The sequence below is a fragment of the Dendrobates tinctorius genome, unplaced genomic scaffold (assembly GCF_039654945.1).
Source record: "Dendrobates tinctorius isolate UK_male_01 unplaced genomic scaffold, ASM3965494v1 ptg000079l, whole genome shotgun sequence".
In the NCBI taxonomy this organism is placed as follows: Eukaryota; Metazoa; Chordata; class Amphibia; order Anura; family Dendrobatidae; genus Dendrobates; species Dendrobates tinctorius.
In genome coordinates, this window is record NW_027361747.1 from 27,173,491 (window position 1) to 27,189,910 (window position 16,420).

General features: G+C 42.9%; 1 protein-coding gene across 6 annotated transcripts in view; it reads left to right on the top strand.

Moving 5' to 3' along the window:
* The window catches only part of MICU3 (mitochondrial calcium uptake family member 3), a 226,188-nt gene that overhangs the window by 98,441 nt on the left and 111,327 nt on the right, over window positions 1-16,420 (top strand). For all 6 annotated transcript variants that reach the window (XM_073583605.1, XM_073583608.1, XM_073583606.1 and 3 more), the window contains exon 4: window positions 4,861-4,939. In XM_073583605.1, coding sequence (XP_073439706.1) covers window positions 4,861-4,939 — 79 coding nt within the window. The remainder of the gene's footprint in view (window positions 1-4,860; window positions 4,940-16,420) is intronic.

The window sequence follows — 16,420 nt, forward strand, 5'->3', positions numbered from 1 at the left end:
CCAGGTAAGACGCTCCTGGCATTGTCTATTAGTCATGAGTGGTTTGACACAAGCAATGTGACACTTGTAGCCCATGTCCTGGATATGTCTGTGTGTGGTGGCTCTTGAAGCAATGACTCCAGCAGCAGTCCACTCCTTGTGAATCTCCCCAAAAAATTTTGAATGGCCTTTTCTTAATCCTTTCAAGGCTGCAGTTATCCCGGTAGCTTGTGCACCTTTTTCTACCACACTTTTTCCATCTATTCAACTTTCCATTAATATGCTTGGATACAGCACTCTGTAAACAAGCAGCTTCTTTAGCAATGACCTTTTGTGGCTTTCCCTCCTTGTGGAGTGTGTCAATGGCTGCCTTGTGGACATCTGTCTAGTCAGCAGTCTTCCCCATGATTGTGGAGCTGCTGAAACAATCTAAGGGGCCTCTTTCAGCACTTAGGAAGCCTTTGCAGGTGTTTTTTTGTTTATTACTGTAATTTACTGCGATAATGACTTTTGGCTTCTCATTGGCTGTAAGTCATAATCATCAACATTAACATAATTAAACACGTGAAATAGAGATCACTCTGTAATGACCCTATACTGTATAATATATGAGTTTCACTTTTTGTATTTAAGAACTGAAATAAATTAACTTTTTGACTATATTCTGTGAGAAGGACCTGCATTATCTATCTATCATCTGTCTATCTATTTTATGACAAACCTTATAGATAAGTTATCAGTATTTGAGATAGTAAAACTGCAAATAAAACAAGCTATGTTGGAGGAAAACTCAAAACACTTTTTTCTTGTGAGGATGAAAAAAAAAAACATAAATAGTAAAATAAGGGGTTGATTACCTGTCTTTCTTGTTTATTTCTTATACTGTTTTTTGTTATTTGCAGAACTTATTGATACTGACTTGGCTGTAGAATTCTAGCAGTGTTAGTTATTCTTGTTTTCCCATTTTTGTTCATGGAGGCTTAAGGCATTTTAATGAAAGTGGCACATTTCTGAGATAAAATGTAAGAAATAAGACTTTATAATCCTGGTTTACTTTCTTCAATCACCAAAAAGGGAGTTGGTGAATAATTCCGCAGGAGGCTTTTTCATTTTTGTGCAGAACATTGGCTCTAATGAATAATACATATATATCTGATAATACTAAAATGTCACCGTGGAAATCACTGCCTTCCATTTACTAGGCGAATGGACTGACAAATTGGAAAGAGGTGATGATGGGATTTGAGCCTTCTATCTACAGCGCATCTGTCCTCAGTCCTGTAAATCAATAGGAAGAGTGATTTCTGCAGGGCAGAGAAGAAAGACGTGGACAGAAGGAGTTATTCTGATGTTCCTAGACTGTACCTTATTATATTTGCCATCAACAGGAAATAACAGACCAGGATTATACTGAAGGGCAAGCAATATTCGAGAAAATGCTTGCATTCCTCCTAAAAATACATGTAGAATTGTTAAAAACTCAATGCAGCTGCCCTTAGTTAGTTATATATATATCAGGAAACTGTGGGAACCAGGACGAGCCTCCTGGGATTGCCTAGTGTTCCTGTCGTGTAATAGAGAAAATCTGCTTAGATAGGCCTCATTTGGACGTTTTCCTTCCATGATTTTCACAGATGAAAAATGTATAAAATATAGTCTATGGAGCTGATCATAAGTCCTTGTTCTTTTTCATACTAAGGCCCAGATTCCTCAAGATTTTTCTCACTGGTCTTGATGAGAGGGCATGGTGGAGTCAGATGCTCCTTTTTCATGAAGGGGTGCCAGGGTCCTCATGAACCAGGAGCATCTGACGAGTGGCGTCCATGCAGCACACCAGAAGAAATCTTACTCCAATTCCGGACTGGAGTAAGATTTCTGGTGTAAGGAATGCAATATAAATTAGACGAGTTGTGGTGTCACCCCCCCCCCCTCGTTGCGATCTCGTCTCAGCCCAGCTTTGTCCATTTTAAGTGAGTTTGGAGAAACTCCATAAAACCCCAAAAGTTGCAACATTTGGTGACTTTTCAAAGCAGTTTATGCCAGAATACTTTCATGAATCAAGGACTAGGTGTCTGGAAAAAAAAATAATTGTATGAGTTATGGATCAAACTCACCAATTCAGATAAATGGGTTCCAGAGTAAGAGGACACATTGATGACATACAAGTCCTGTCTGTCTTATACTTTTTAATGGGTAGGAAATATGAAAAACAGATGCTATATTGATGATAAAAAATGGACAAGAAATGGTCGAAAATCAGATCCATAAGACTGGATAAAAACAGTCTGTTTTTTTCTGTTAAAGGGAATCTGCCAGCAGGTTTTTGCTACATCATCTGAGAGCAGCCTGATGTAGGCAAAGAGAAGCTGAATCCAATGATGTATCACTTAGATTACTGGGTGCTGCAGTTTTGATACAATCATGTCCACACCAGGCTCACCATAAACAATGTCTATAGACAGCGAGCTGCCTATCACAGGAGGGGGCGTGTCAGGCTAGCATGCACGCGCTGCTGTGTCCCAGCAATATTAAGCTCCTGTTGTGAAAACAATCATTGCAAGCCAATAAAACCGTGGAGCTTGATAAGAGAGGCATTGCTGACATCTGTGTTTTATCCCCTACCTCATGCTGTCTTCAGATTACATAGCAAAAACCTCTTGACAGATTCCTGTTAAGCCCCCAAAAAAGAAAGTCTCACTGAGGTCTTATTCTGCAGTAGAAATTAGCAAGATTCGCAGGACCCTTGTCTAGCAGTACTCCATGGCGGCAGTACTTAGTGGCAGCAGTACTCCATGGCGGCAGTACTTCGTGGCGGCAGTACTCCGTGGCGACAGTAGTCCATGGTGGCAGTACTCCATGGCAGCAGTAGTTCATGGTGGTAGTACTTCGTGGCAGCAATAGTCCATGGTGGCAGTACTCCATGGCGGCAGTAGTCCATGGTGGCAGTAGTCCGTGGCGACACTAGTCCATGGTGGTAGTACTTTGTGGCAGCAGTACTCCGCGGCTGCAGTACTCCATGGCGGCAGTACTCCATGGTGGCAGTACTTCGTAGCGGCAGTACTCCGTGGAGACAGTAGTCCATGGGGGTAGTTCTTCGTGGCGGCAATACTCCATGGCAGCAAAACTAAAAAAAACAAGTGCCTGATAACTTTTTCAACTCTACTCTGCAGTTATTGAACAGCTAGTTGATGATCCAGTTCATAGGGTCACAACAAGATTTCTTAGGACCCCGTATAGGACAAAAAACTGTTGTCCTGGTTAACTTGTCATGGTCATGTAGATTTTGTATAGGGATCGGCATATGAAAAATCCACAACAGACTATAGAAACTGACCACACAGAACCTGACCTGCAGTGCGGAGTTCTGATGTGGAGACAACAAGAATCTTTTGCCGATTTTCCCAATTGAAGTCAACAGGGAATAAGAAATCTGTAGTCAAATCTTAATGTTTGTGGATTTTGTTGCTTATTACCTCCTGATCCAAAGCAAAACCTGCAAAAGAGCAATACCCCGTCCCTCCCAATGTGATGCGCTTGGTCCTGATTTCAGACTACGGTACCTTGAATGTTCTTCTTTCATCTTTTGCCATAAGTTGTGCAAAATAAATAAAAGAAACTAATAGCAGGAAGCTGAAGAGGGGGAGAGAGAAAACAAAAGAGCGCTACCTAGGCGCAGTAAAAAACTTTAACATGCCAATGGTGATGCGTTTGTATATGCTCACCTGTAGGGGTTGTGCAGACTAAGGCACAGACAGAGCAATATATTTAAATTGTAGCTTTCTAGAAATTGCTTGTGATGAGGGTTTAATTCCAACAGCTCTACTGTTACTGTTTATAGATCACAGCATTGCTCATGCAGGGTTAATTTTGCAATTAGAACAATGCAAAAAATATTAAAAGAAAAGAAGGGAAAAGAGAAAAAAATGTTTTGTTTTTTTGTTTAATTTCTTTTAACATTTTTTTCTTAAAAATTAATTTTTTTTAAGTTTTTTATAATTTTTATTTTTTTATTATTTTTTTTTTAACAAAATCAAGAAACCTAAAATAACAACACATAGACAGAAGAGACCGTTTGGGATTTATTTGAAGTAATGGATTTATACAGAGAGGGAGATTACCTGTTTGTTGAGGTCTTCTCTCTTTTTTCTAATAGGTTGAATGTGTATATTTGAACAGAAATCAATTTGAGAATTTTCTTAGAATGCTACAATTTAAATATATTGCTCTCTTTCTCTCTCTCTCTCTTTCTCTCTCTCTATATATATATATATATTATATATATATATATATATATACTGTATATATATATATATATATCCATAACCTGCTTTCAACAGTGCAGGAAAGACAAGAGGTTTCAGGATTGGAACCACACCCACACCTGATGGGGTTGTGTATAAAACTCCCCGTATGCCATATCGCTTCATGCACCTGAGGAAGGCTCATTCAGTGTTGTTAGTCCATGAGCACTTTAAAGAAATATTTCTAGAATAAATTTAATTGTAAACATGCAAATGTAATATTGTTACTCTGGAACACCACCTGGAGGTTGCTCCAGAATCAAGGTCTTTTGGCGACTCCAGCTACTAGACGGAAGAGCCTCCGAAAAAGCTTTTTCCAAAAAAACTGTAAGTGCAATGTAAATTGAGAAAATGTTCCAAACAAATTGCTGCAACGAGTAAACTGCATGTTCATGGAGAGAAAAATGAATAGACCAGTCAACAGGTAGTAATAAGCTGTGTCTGAGGATATTTGTATGACCAAGGCCCACCTCTCACCCCAATACTATAACGCGGATACGTTAGACAACTTTGTATGTGTTTCTCCAGATTATTCTAATGCCTGCAGGCCTGAACTTTGAGGACTCTCTCTGTATTCCAGGACTTGAATCAGCTGCTGTTAGATACACCCCCAGTATGGAAGGGCTCATCCAGGTTTTTTAGAACTCTTGGAGACAAAGGTAAGTTTTCATAAATATTAGACCTCATTCAGAAGTTCGTTTTCCATGTATGCATACCTCCCAAGTCTCCAAAAAGCAAAAAGGGATCATTTACACGGCGCGCTGTCTGGGCCAAAAATTTCGGTCACACCCCTAATCACACCCATTTACCATTTCATCCATACCTGTTCACATAAACATTATGTTAGAAAGTAATGAGAGAATACTGTAAAAACAGCACATACTATAAAAACAAAACCCCCCGAAAATTGCATTTTTCTAAGCATTTCATCGTACTTGGATTTTTTTTCCCCATTTTTTAGTACGTTACATGGGAAAATGTATGGTGTCATTCAAACCAACGACTCGTCCTGCCAAAAAGCATACCCTCTTACCGCTGTGTCAGGGGAAAAGTACAAATACTGTAGCTTTTCAAAGAAGGAAAGCGAAACATGCAAACCATCAAAAGGAAAATTGATTGCAAAGTCGACGGATTAAAGGGGTTGTCCAGATTTGAGATGAAAGTGTGCAGGCAGTTCATGTGACTGCAGGCTGCTAAATCCTGACAGTGTGCGGTAATCATGCTGTCATGATTCTCAATATTGCCAGTGTGGTCAGGTGATTATGTGACTGTATGTATATGATTTGCATACTAGCGGTCACACTCCGACTAGACTCATACATATTCTCTTAATTCATTTATGTTGAGAGAAATTGCATACAGCGGTCACGTGACTGCCCGCTTGCACCAGCAATATTGGAGAATAGCAACAGCGTATGCATTTCACACTGTCATGATTCAGCAGTCTGCAGTCATATAGTGCCTACATACAGTCATATGTTAAAGTTTGGGCACCCCTATTAATGTTAACCTTTTTTCTTTATAACAATTTTGGTTTTTGCAACAGCTATTTCAGTTTCATATATCTAATAACTGATGGACTCAGTTATATTTCTGGATTCAAATGAGGTTTATTGGACTAACAGAAAATGTGCTATCTGCATTTAAACAAAATTTGACCGGTGCAAAAGTATGGGCACCCTTATCATTTTCTTGATTTGAACACTCCTAACTACTTTTTACTGACTTCCTGAAGCACTAAATTGGTTTTGTAACCTCATTGAGCTTTGAACTTCATAGCCAGGTGTATCAAATCATGAGAAAAGGTATTTAAGCTGGCCACTTGCAAGTAGTTCTCCTATTTGATTCTCCTATGAAGAGTGGCATCATGGGCTCCTCAAAACAACTCTCAAATGATCTGAAAACAAAGATTATTCAACATAGCTTTTCAGGGGAAGGATACAAAAAGTTGTCTCAGAGATTTAACCTGTCAGTTTCCACTGTGAGGAACATAGTAAGGAAATGGAAGAACACAGGTACAGTTCTTGTTAAGCCCAGAAGTGGCAGGCCAAGAAAAATATCAGAAAGGCAGAGAAGAAGAATGGTGAGAACAGTCAAGGACAATCTACAGACCACCTCCAAGGACCTGCAGCATCATCTTGCTGCAGATGGTGTCACTGTGCATCGGTCAACAATACAGCGCTCTTTGCACAAGGAGAAGCTGTATGGGAGAGTGATGCGAAAGAAGCCGTTTCTGCAAGCACGCCACAAACAGAGTCGCCTGAGGTATGCAAAAGCACATTTGGACAAGCCAGTTACATTTTGGAAGAAGGTCCTGTGGACTGATGAAACAAAGATTGAGTTGTTTTGTCATACAAAAAGGCGTTATGCATGGAGGCCAGAAAACACAGCATTCCAAGAAAAACACTTGCTACCCACAGTAAAATTTCGTGGAGGTTCCATCATGCTTTGTGGCTGTGTGGCCAATGCCGGCACCGGGAATCTTGTTAAAGTTGAGGGTCGCATGGATTCAACTCCGTATCAGCAGATTCTTGACAATAATGTGCAAGAATCAGTGACGAAGTTGAAGTTACGCAGGGGATGGATATTTCAGCAAGACAATGATCCAAAGCACCGCTCCAAATCTACTCAGGCATTCATGCAGAGGAACAATTACAATGTTCTGGAATGGCCATCCCAGTCCCCAGACCTGAATATCATTGAACATCTGTGGGATGATTTGAAGCGGGCTGTCCATGCTCGGCGACCATCAAACTTAACTGAACTGGAATTGTTTTGTAAACAGGAATGGTCACAAATACCTGCATCCAGGATCCAGGAACTCATTAATAGCTACAGGAAGCGACTAGAGGCTGTTATTTTTGCAAAAGGAGGATCTACGAAATATTAATGTCACTTTTATGTTGAGGTGCCCATACTTTTGCATCGGTCAAATTTTGTTTAAATGCAGATTGCACATTTTCTGTTAGTACAATAAACCTCATTTGAATCCAGGAATATAACTGAGTCCATCAGTTATTAGATATATGAAACTAAAATAGCTGTTGCAAAAACCAAAATTGTTATAAAGAAAAAAGGTTAACATTAATATGTGTGCCCAAACTTTAACATATGACTGTACTTTTGTCCGCCCTTTATTAAATAACGAATATTATTCATTATATACAGTATATCCATGAGGTATACACTGCCACCCCAGGATACAAACTCACACCCTGCAGCATGGTAGACAGCAGCCTTAGGCTAGTTTCACACTTGCGTTAGGAGGCGCAGCGCACGGCCGCCGTGAAGCTCCGCACCCTCCGATCAGCTCCTCCAATGGGCGCATGACGCTGCATGCGACCTGCGTACCCTATCTTTAGCATTGGGTACGCAGGCCGTGCGCTGGTATGCTTTTGGCGGCGTATGCGCCCTTTTGACGGTGCGCCGACGTGCGGCAAACGCACCGTGTTGCATTTTGGTGCGCTTGGCGCTGCACGGTGGCCGTGCGCTGCGCCTCATAACGCAAGTGTGAAACTAGCCTTTGCTGTTTAAATCTAGAGGTTACAGCCCCGATTCATCATTGCCTTTAATCCTGTGGGGGGTTTTTATTGCACCTGATTCATTATTCTTTTTGTGCCTTTTTGAAGTCTACGTTATGTGCTGGCCTTTTTTTCCCAACTTTTTGAGTGGAGTCTGATTATTCCAGCTGTTTTAGCCTGATTCATTTCTCTAATTGCAACTTTTTAAAAACTCACTAATTTCCTGTTATTCTCGCCTAACAATGTCAAGCAATGTCCTACACACTGTAATAATGTCCCCATCCTAACTCCTATGCAATAATGTTCTCTGTACTGGCCTCCATTCTGTAATAATGTTCCCATCCTGACTCCTAATCAGTAATGTCCCCTGTACTAGCCTCCATTCTGTAATAATGTTCCCATCCTGACTCCTAATCAGTAATGTCCCCTGTACTAGCCTCCATTCTGTAATAATGTTCCCATCCTGACTACTAATCAGTAATGTCCCCTGTACTGGCCTTGATTCTGTAATATCCTCCCTGTCCTGGCCACTTATTGTAATAATGTTCTGGGCCCTTAAGTTTATAATATACCCCTCCCTGTGCCATTTACTTTATGATATCCCCAATCCTGGGCCTTTTATTTAATAAAGTTTAATAGTATCCTTCACTCTAGCACTCTTATAAAATACATGTAAGAAAAATAAATAAGATAAATAAGTGATTCTTGTTATCTTTCCGTGCTCCCGTGGTGAGCAGCATCGTCTTCATCCTCAAAGTCCATAACCCATACAAGGTGGCAGGCGGCACATGACAGTGACGTGATGCGCCAGCTTTTTTGGCGGACTTTACAGACCCAATCACGATGCAGGAATTGTCTGCCAGGCAATGAAACGCCACAGCCATCTTTGTTGTGGTCGTGCAGTGATTGGCTGGCTGCACAGCATCATCAGGGGTATAAGAGACCGGACGCCGCCCTGCTTTGCACATTCAGCTCCGGATTGAGATGCTGTAGGGAGAGCTGCTGCCGAGATAGGGTCAGAATTGGGGATTTATTACTTAGTGTGGGGTCTGACATCCTAAACTACTCAAATTCAGCTAAACCAACAGTCATTCTAAGGACTGTATAGGTTCCAGTGTTAGGTAGGCAGGGTAGTGTACGTCGCTTTATACATATCAGTGCAAGGCCTTGCAGGCACCGTATATGGGTATATAGATCATTGCATACATCAAGAGGGTCCATTCCCTTCCTGTGTTCTGGTGCTGCTGCTACTACCTGTAGGATATATTGGCCGTATAAAGCTAGCCCCACATGTAATTGGAATACAGGCCACACATTTTTTGGTGTGGTATCTCCGTGCCAGCTCATATCTGTGCGTACTCAAAGTTTGGCCAGTTTACGGCGGTTTTCTTTTATTGTCTTAGGTGTCACTGTACTTATATGCAGCAGTATTTACCCCCCCCCCCCCAAAAAAAAAAGAAAAAAAACACATTTGTCATAGTGGTATCTCCCTGTCAGCTCATATCTGTGCATGCTCAAAGTTTGGCCAGTTTACGGCGGTTTTCTTTTTTTGTCCTTGGTGTCACTGCACTTATATACAGCAGTATGTAATAAAAAAAATTTAAAAAAATACAGGCCACACATTTTTCGGTGTGGTAGCTCCGTGCCAGCCAATATCTGTGCGTGCTCAAAGTTTGGCCAGTTTACGGCGGTTTTCTTTTTTTTGTCCTGGGTGAAACTGTACTTATATACAGCACTATTTAGCCAAAAAGAAAGAAACAAAAAAATACATTTGTCGTAGTGGTATCTCAGTGCCAACTCATATCTGTGCGTGCTCAAAGTTTGGCCAGTTTACGGCGGTTTTCTTTTTTTGGCCTGGGTGAAACTGTACTTATATACAGCACTATTTAGCAAAAAACAAAAAAAAGAAACAAAAAAACATTTGTCGTAGTGGTATCTCCGTACCAGCTCTTATCTGTGCGTGCTCAAAGTTTGCCCAGTTTACGCCAAAACATTGTATTTTTTTGCAGTCTGTTAACGTAATTATTAAATCTGATAAGGCCAAAAACATTTTTACCTAAAGTCCAGATAGGTAAAAGTGTGGTTTTCAAGCACACGTATCACATTCAAGTTGCCTCCCAAATCACCCTTTTGTAGTGAACGTGTATAATATTCTACTCCATTTACAATGGGCAAGGCGCGTAGCAAGGGTCGGGAAGTGGACGTGATGGTGATGGTTTAGGCCGAGGCCGTGGGCAAGCTGAAATTGGTCCACCAAAAACACCCACATCTTCTCGCTGGACCTTAGTGTCCGAAGTCCTAGGGGATCGCGGCAAGACAGCACTATTGAAGCCCAAGCAGTGTGAAAAGGTTGTTGGTTGGATAGCGGATAATACTTCCAGTTACTTATTCACCACCACCAGCACCCTGTCTTCAACACGGTCAAGTCATAGTAGCCGTGAATCTGGACTGTATATTCCTTACCCTGATCCTCTTTCCTTCCACCATGCTGAGTGCCCTGAGACAACTCATCCCACACTCTGATACTCCGAACAGCTGTTCAGTTTTCCATTTGGAGATTCGTGCCTCTCGCCCGGTCCACTTAAAGCGGGACAAGATGATATTCCATGTAGCGATGCACAAATCTTTGAGCAGCCACGGTCACATGAGGTGGACAATGATGAGACACAATTGCCGGAAAGTCAGGAGAAGGACCAGGGTGGGGAAGTGGAAGATGAGGTGGTGGATGATGTAGTAACAGACTCAACCTGGCAGGAGGACATGCAGAGCGAGGACAGCAGCACATTTTAGAAAGTCAGCTACAGCTTCAGCCACCCTTGCCATTCTTCAGCAGCGATTGCAGATTCCGGCGCACCGACTGGTGTGTGATGTCCCCGCGCATTGGAACTCTACACTGCATATGTTAGAAAGGATTTGTGAGCAGAAGAGGGCAGTTGTTAAATACCAGCATCAACAAGGCCGTCGTTTTTCAGGTTTGACTCCACACATAAGACCTCAGGAGTGGACATTGATGTCAGACATATGTAACATCCTTCAAAAGTTTGAGGAGTCAACCAAGATGGTGAGCGGCTATGACGCCATAATTAGCGTCACCATCCCCCTCATCTGTATTCTGAAATGCTCACAATGAAAGAAGAGGCATTGCAGATGGAGCACAAGGACATGGATCAAGGAACCATGCAGGGTGATTACACACAGCCCAGCCTCGTGTCATCCAAACGTGGATTGGTTGACAATGAGGAAGAGGAGGAGGAGGAAGAACAGGAGTTACTTTCATGCGCTATAGATGGGACTACAACAACTGTCATACCGTCTGTTCAGCATGGATGGCCTGAGGACAGGGAAGAAGAGGAGGAGGACACCTTGGTCAGTCGTCCTGTTGGTGAGGACACGGAAGGCTTGCCTGTTACCAGTCTTGCATGCATGGCTGACTTTATGTTGCGCTGCCTTTCCCGTGACCATCGTATTGTCAAAATATTGGGTACCAGTCATTACTATCTAGTGACACTAGCTAGTGACCCATGGTACAAGGATAAATTTCAATCTCTTGTTCCAGAGCCAGACAGGTGTACCAAAATGGTGCAGTACCATAGGGTCATTGTTGCTGAATTATTAAAAAAAAATCCCATCTCAAAACGCTGGCGGCAGAGATAGCAATTTGTTGGCCAGCTAAGCAGGACAGGTGACACAGACACAATCTCACAAGGAATGCAATCTTCTCTAAGATGCTGAGGGAGTACCTTGCTGACCGTACCAACATCCTCCATGATTCCTCTGTGCCTTTTAATTATTGGGTATCCAAGCTGGACACATGGCATGAGCTGCCTCTTTACGCCTTGGAGGTCCTGGCCTGTCCTGCCGCTATCGTTTTGTCCGAGTGGGTTTTTAGTGCTGCTGGTGGCATCACAGATAAGCGCATTTGCCGTTCTACAGAAAATGCAGACAGGCTGACTGTTATAAAAATTAACAAGGAATGGATTGGGCCTGACTTCAGCAAATGATGACAGCGAAGCATAAACTCCAATGCAGTGTTTTTTTGGGAGGTGTATTCCCATGCACCTCTTCACAACCAAGCATGGATATACGCTTCCTGATTTTGGCTATTTAGTGTCCTCCTCCTCCTTCTCCTCATCCTCATAGTCCACCACCACTTCAACACCAGGGTGAACATATTCAGTCATGCTCTTGCCACTCTATGTTTTGACAAGGGTGTTATGATGCCCATCACCAAAATACAAAAAATATGTACACCCCCACAGGGGAAATGTTTGCCAGCCGATACACAAAGTGTATGGGCATTCCAAGTCTAGGAGACCCACTCCTAGAAATTAGGCCTATATTTTAATCAGGCCTTCCTCCACGTCTGATTATCCATCGCCACTAGATCAAAAGGGTTTACGTGTTCTGTGCAGCTACAGCCAATGTTGCATTATTAACGAGAGTGGGTGGTTAGGCTGTGCATAAAAGACTTGTTCTGAAAAAGGTTGAGGTGTACCCCACAGGGGAAATGTTTGCCAGCCCATACACTAAGTGTATAGGCATTCCAAGTCTAGGAGACCTGCTTCTAGAAATTGGGCCTATTTTTTAATCAGGCCTTCCTCAAAGTCTGATCATCCACCACCACTAGATCAAAAGGGTTTACGTGTTCCGTGCAGCTACAGCCAGTGTTGCATTATTAACAAGGGTGGGTGGTTAGGCTGTGCGTAAAAGACTTGTTCTGAAAAAGGTTGAGGTGTACCCCACAGGGGAAATGTTTGGCGAAACTGTTATAGCCTATCTAGTGAGTGGATGGGCTGCCAAGAATTACAACAAACCCCTTACCCCTTTCACGAGATGTCCAGGAGAGCTTCCATAAAAAATGTTGCATTGAATGCAAGGCCTGCCCTGCAAACAAGTCATATGTACCCCAATATACCTTTGAACCCAGGTACTGGATGGGCCCAGGAAAATCCACTTCACATTATTAATTTTGTACTCCCATACTCTTTTCTTATGCATTTCAAGTCTAGGTGACCCGCTCCTTTTTAATGGGACATTTTTTATTAAGAGGCCCTCCTCCCTGTTTCTTCCAAGGGGGGGGGATTGGAGTTATTGGGGTGCATATGACTTGGTAGCAGGGCAGGCCTTGCAGTCAATGCATAAGAAAACAGAATGGGAGTACAAAATGAATAATGTGAAGTGAATTTTCCTGGACCCATCCAGTACCTGGATTCAAAGGCTTATTGGGGTGCATATGACTTGTTAGCAGGGCAGGCCTTGCAGTCAATGCATAAGAAAAGAGGTATGGGAGTACAAAATGAATAATGTGAAGTGGATTTTCCTGGACCCATCCAGTACCTGGATTCAAAGGCTTATTGGGGTGCATATGACTTGTTAGCAGGGCAAGCCTTGCTGTCAATGCATAAGAAAAGAGTATGGGAGTACAAAATGAATAATGTGAAGTGGATATTCCTGGGCCCATCCAGTACCTGGGTTCAAAGGTATATTGGGGTGCATATGACTTGGTAGCAGGGCAGGCCTTGCATTCAATGCAACATTTTTTATGGAAGCTCTCCTGGACATCTCGTGAAAGGGGGTACTGGGGTTTGTCATAATTCTTGGCAGCCCATCCATTCACTATATAGGCTATAACAGTTTCGGAGACCCATTGTTTAATAATGGCCCTTTAAGTAGATTAATGCTGCCTGATGCCCCGGTAAAAATAGGCTCTGTGACTTTAAGAGTCCCTCCTTCATAAATGAAACAAGATATGCCTGCTTATGTGTCACACACCATATGGCCAGCTAGGGTTGGTAAATGTTATAATGACAGCTTCAAAAACGCTGCGTTTGAACATAGCCCAAGTGGGGCAGGAACATTTTGGTCTAGGGTTAATTATTTTGCCTTATATACAAGTCATTAACTTGGAAAGGATGTACCTTAACATATTTCCCAGCAAAATTGGTATTGGTTTCGTTTTGGTATGTTTTTTGGTGCATCGGTAAAAATGGCTTGATACTCTGACAGCATTGTTTAAAGCTGTGAACTAGGAGTCAGGAATGCTTCCAGGAGCGATCCCCATGATGTCCCCGTGTTATTTGAGCAGTGTTTCCATCATTTTCAGACGTTTTTAGACCTTAAAAGGACCCCCGGGGGATCGCGGTAAAAATGCTCGGGTCTCCCATAGACTTACATTGTGCTCGTTGTTCTGTCCGAGTACCCGAGTATTCCAATATGCTAGACCCGAGCAACAAGCACCCGAGCATATTAGTGCTCGCCCATCACTAGACGTAATGTCTTCTAGTTATTAGTTACCTCTTCAAAGTGGTTGTCTCGTCAAACTGAATGGGTAAAATTGCAACTTGCTGTCAGGAACACCGCACTGAACTTGCTCACTAAGCCAGTGCGCGTGTCCTGAGTAAAGCGAACTGTGCTCAAAGATACCTGTGGAGCGGGCAGCAGCTGAGTAGATGCGAACTTCAGAGCAGCAGGACCTGAAGCATGTGACTGCTGGGGGCGTGGCCTAAACTCCAGAGAGCTAGGAGCTGCACGAAAACTCCTAGCAGGGTAACTGCGAGACAAAGTTATCAAGGGGCATAGACAGGGAGGATAGTCAGGACGTAGCCAATGAGTCATACACAGAGATAGCTGCAAGGTACAAGAGGGGCGAGCAGAGAGTAGTCAGATCACAGGCAATGAGTCATACACAGGGAGGGTAGCGCAGTACAGAATCAACAGGCAAACTCACAACGGGAAACAGAACCGGGTCAGAACCATATAAACAAGCTATAACAGCGAACAGGCACACACAGGTCAGCACACTCGGCCAAAGGCAAAAGTATAACTGGCAGGGATAGGAGCTTCCCAGGGGTTTAAGAAGCTCTCCCAGAACCAAAAAGATGCCACAATAATTAACCCCAGGTGTGCAGGTCAAAACCTGCACTGAGCTCCAGACATTAACCCTTGACGTGCAGCTCAAAAACCTGCACTGGGATCATGATACTTGCAATTCACTTGTGATTAAAAATACTCTCCATTCTCAAGAACGAAAGGATTTTTAATTTTGTTGAGTTCTGCTCATTGCCTCGGTTACTGCAGTTGGCCAGTGGTGGCCGGTCTCCTAGGCACGGAGCACAGCACTTACAAACTCTTTGCTATAAAGCTTGCAAGCGCTGCTTTGAAGCAAGTTGGATCACTAGATATGGCCACTTTGCCTGTGCAGCATCAGAGAGTGCACATTGTGCAACCACAATTCTTACCGATATTCCCACCAGGAACACCTGGAGCTGGTGTTGCGATGCCCTGTATCCCTGACCAAATGTAAACCAATTTCCCAGAGCTGATCTAGAAGGAGATCTCACCTTGCACACATCTGATGCGTTTCATGCCTCAATAACAGCAGGACCAAGAGTTTTGTAGACATACCAGCATACACGTCGCCGGCCTTTGATGTAGCTGGTTGTCGGCCCGGACGTTTAAAGTGCCGCTCTGTTTTCATAACAGTGAATTATCTACAAGAGAGGAATGGGTAGAATACCTGTTATTATAGGATACAGTATTGTGTCATTTTATCCCCCTCCACACCCAGAAATATGGCATCTCTGACATGAATGGTCTCTGATAGCCATCCCTTCATCATGATCTCCAGATGTGTTAACAATCACTGCTGTTTCTAATCTGTCACTTACTGGCTCTCCGGTAAGAACCTCACATTGACTCCCAGTCAAACACCTGAGACGATCCTTCTTTATTTTTTTGCCAGAAAACGTGTTATTGCTTCCTTTGTTATTTTAGGTTATTTCTATTGATTGGGCTGTAAACCTCGCTGCACATTCGGGATCAGAACGCCGAGCTTGTTAGCTTTTGCCTTTCTTTAGGAGGCATATTATGATGCTGCACGAGGCTTGTCCACACTGGCCTATATGGAAATAGTTTAGATTTATCTCGTATATTCCAGCCATACTGATGTTAGGCCCATGTATAAGTAGATAGAGCATCCGGCTCACCTGTCCTAAGCAGTGCATGGAGAAATCCACGAAAGACGTCCGGCACATCTAAAAAACAGGAAAAAGCATGGCAATGGAAGGATGGAGCGTCAAAACTTCAGAAATGAAAAGTCGCTTTAGGGTGTGTGCACACGTTGCGGATTCTGCTGAAGAATTTTCCGCACGGATTTCGCAAAATCCGCAGGTAAATACGCAGGTGAAAAGACCTGCGGTTTATCTGCGGATTAGCCTGTGGTTTTCCCCTGCGGTTTGACACCTGTACAATAGAGCAGGTGTGAAACCGCTGCGGATTCCGCACAAAGAAGTGACATGCTGCGGATTTGAAACCGCAGCAAATCCGCGCAGAAAAATCCGCAGCATGTGCACTGCGGTTTTTGTTTTCCATTGAAAATCAAGATACTGTACACAGCGGATCCGCAGGACCAAAACTGCTGCGGATCTGCAGCAGAATCCGCAACGTGTGCACACACCCTTAGGCTAACACAATAGTTGACGCGTTTCAAAGCAAAAAAGCCTCTTACTGGTTATGGTGTACAATGTCATAAGCAGTCACAGCGGCACATGAAGTGTCTACAATAAGTAGCACAGATATGGCCGCCATGTCCTGCCTTACAGTCTCTGTACATGAAACCTT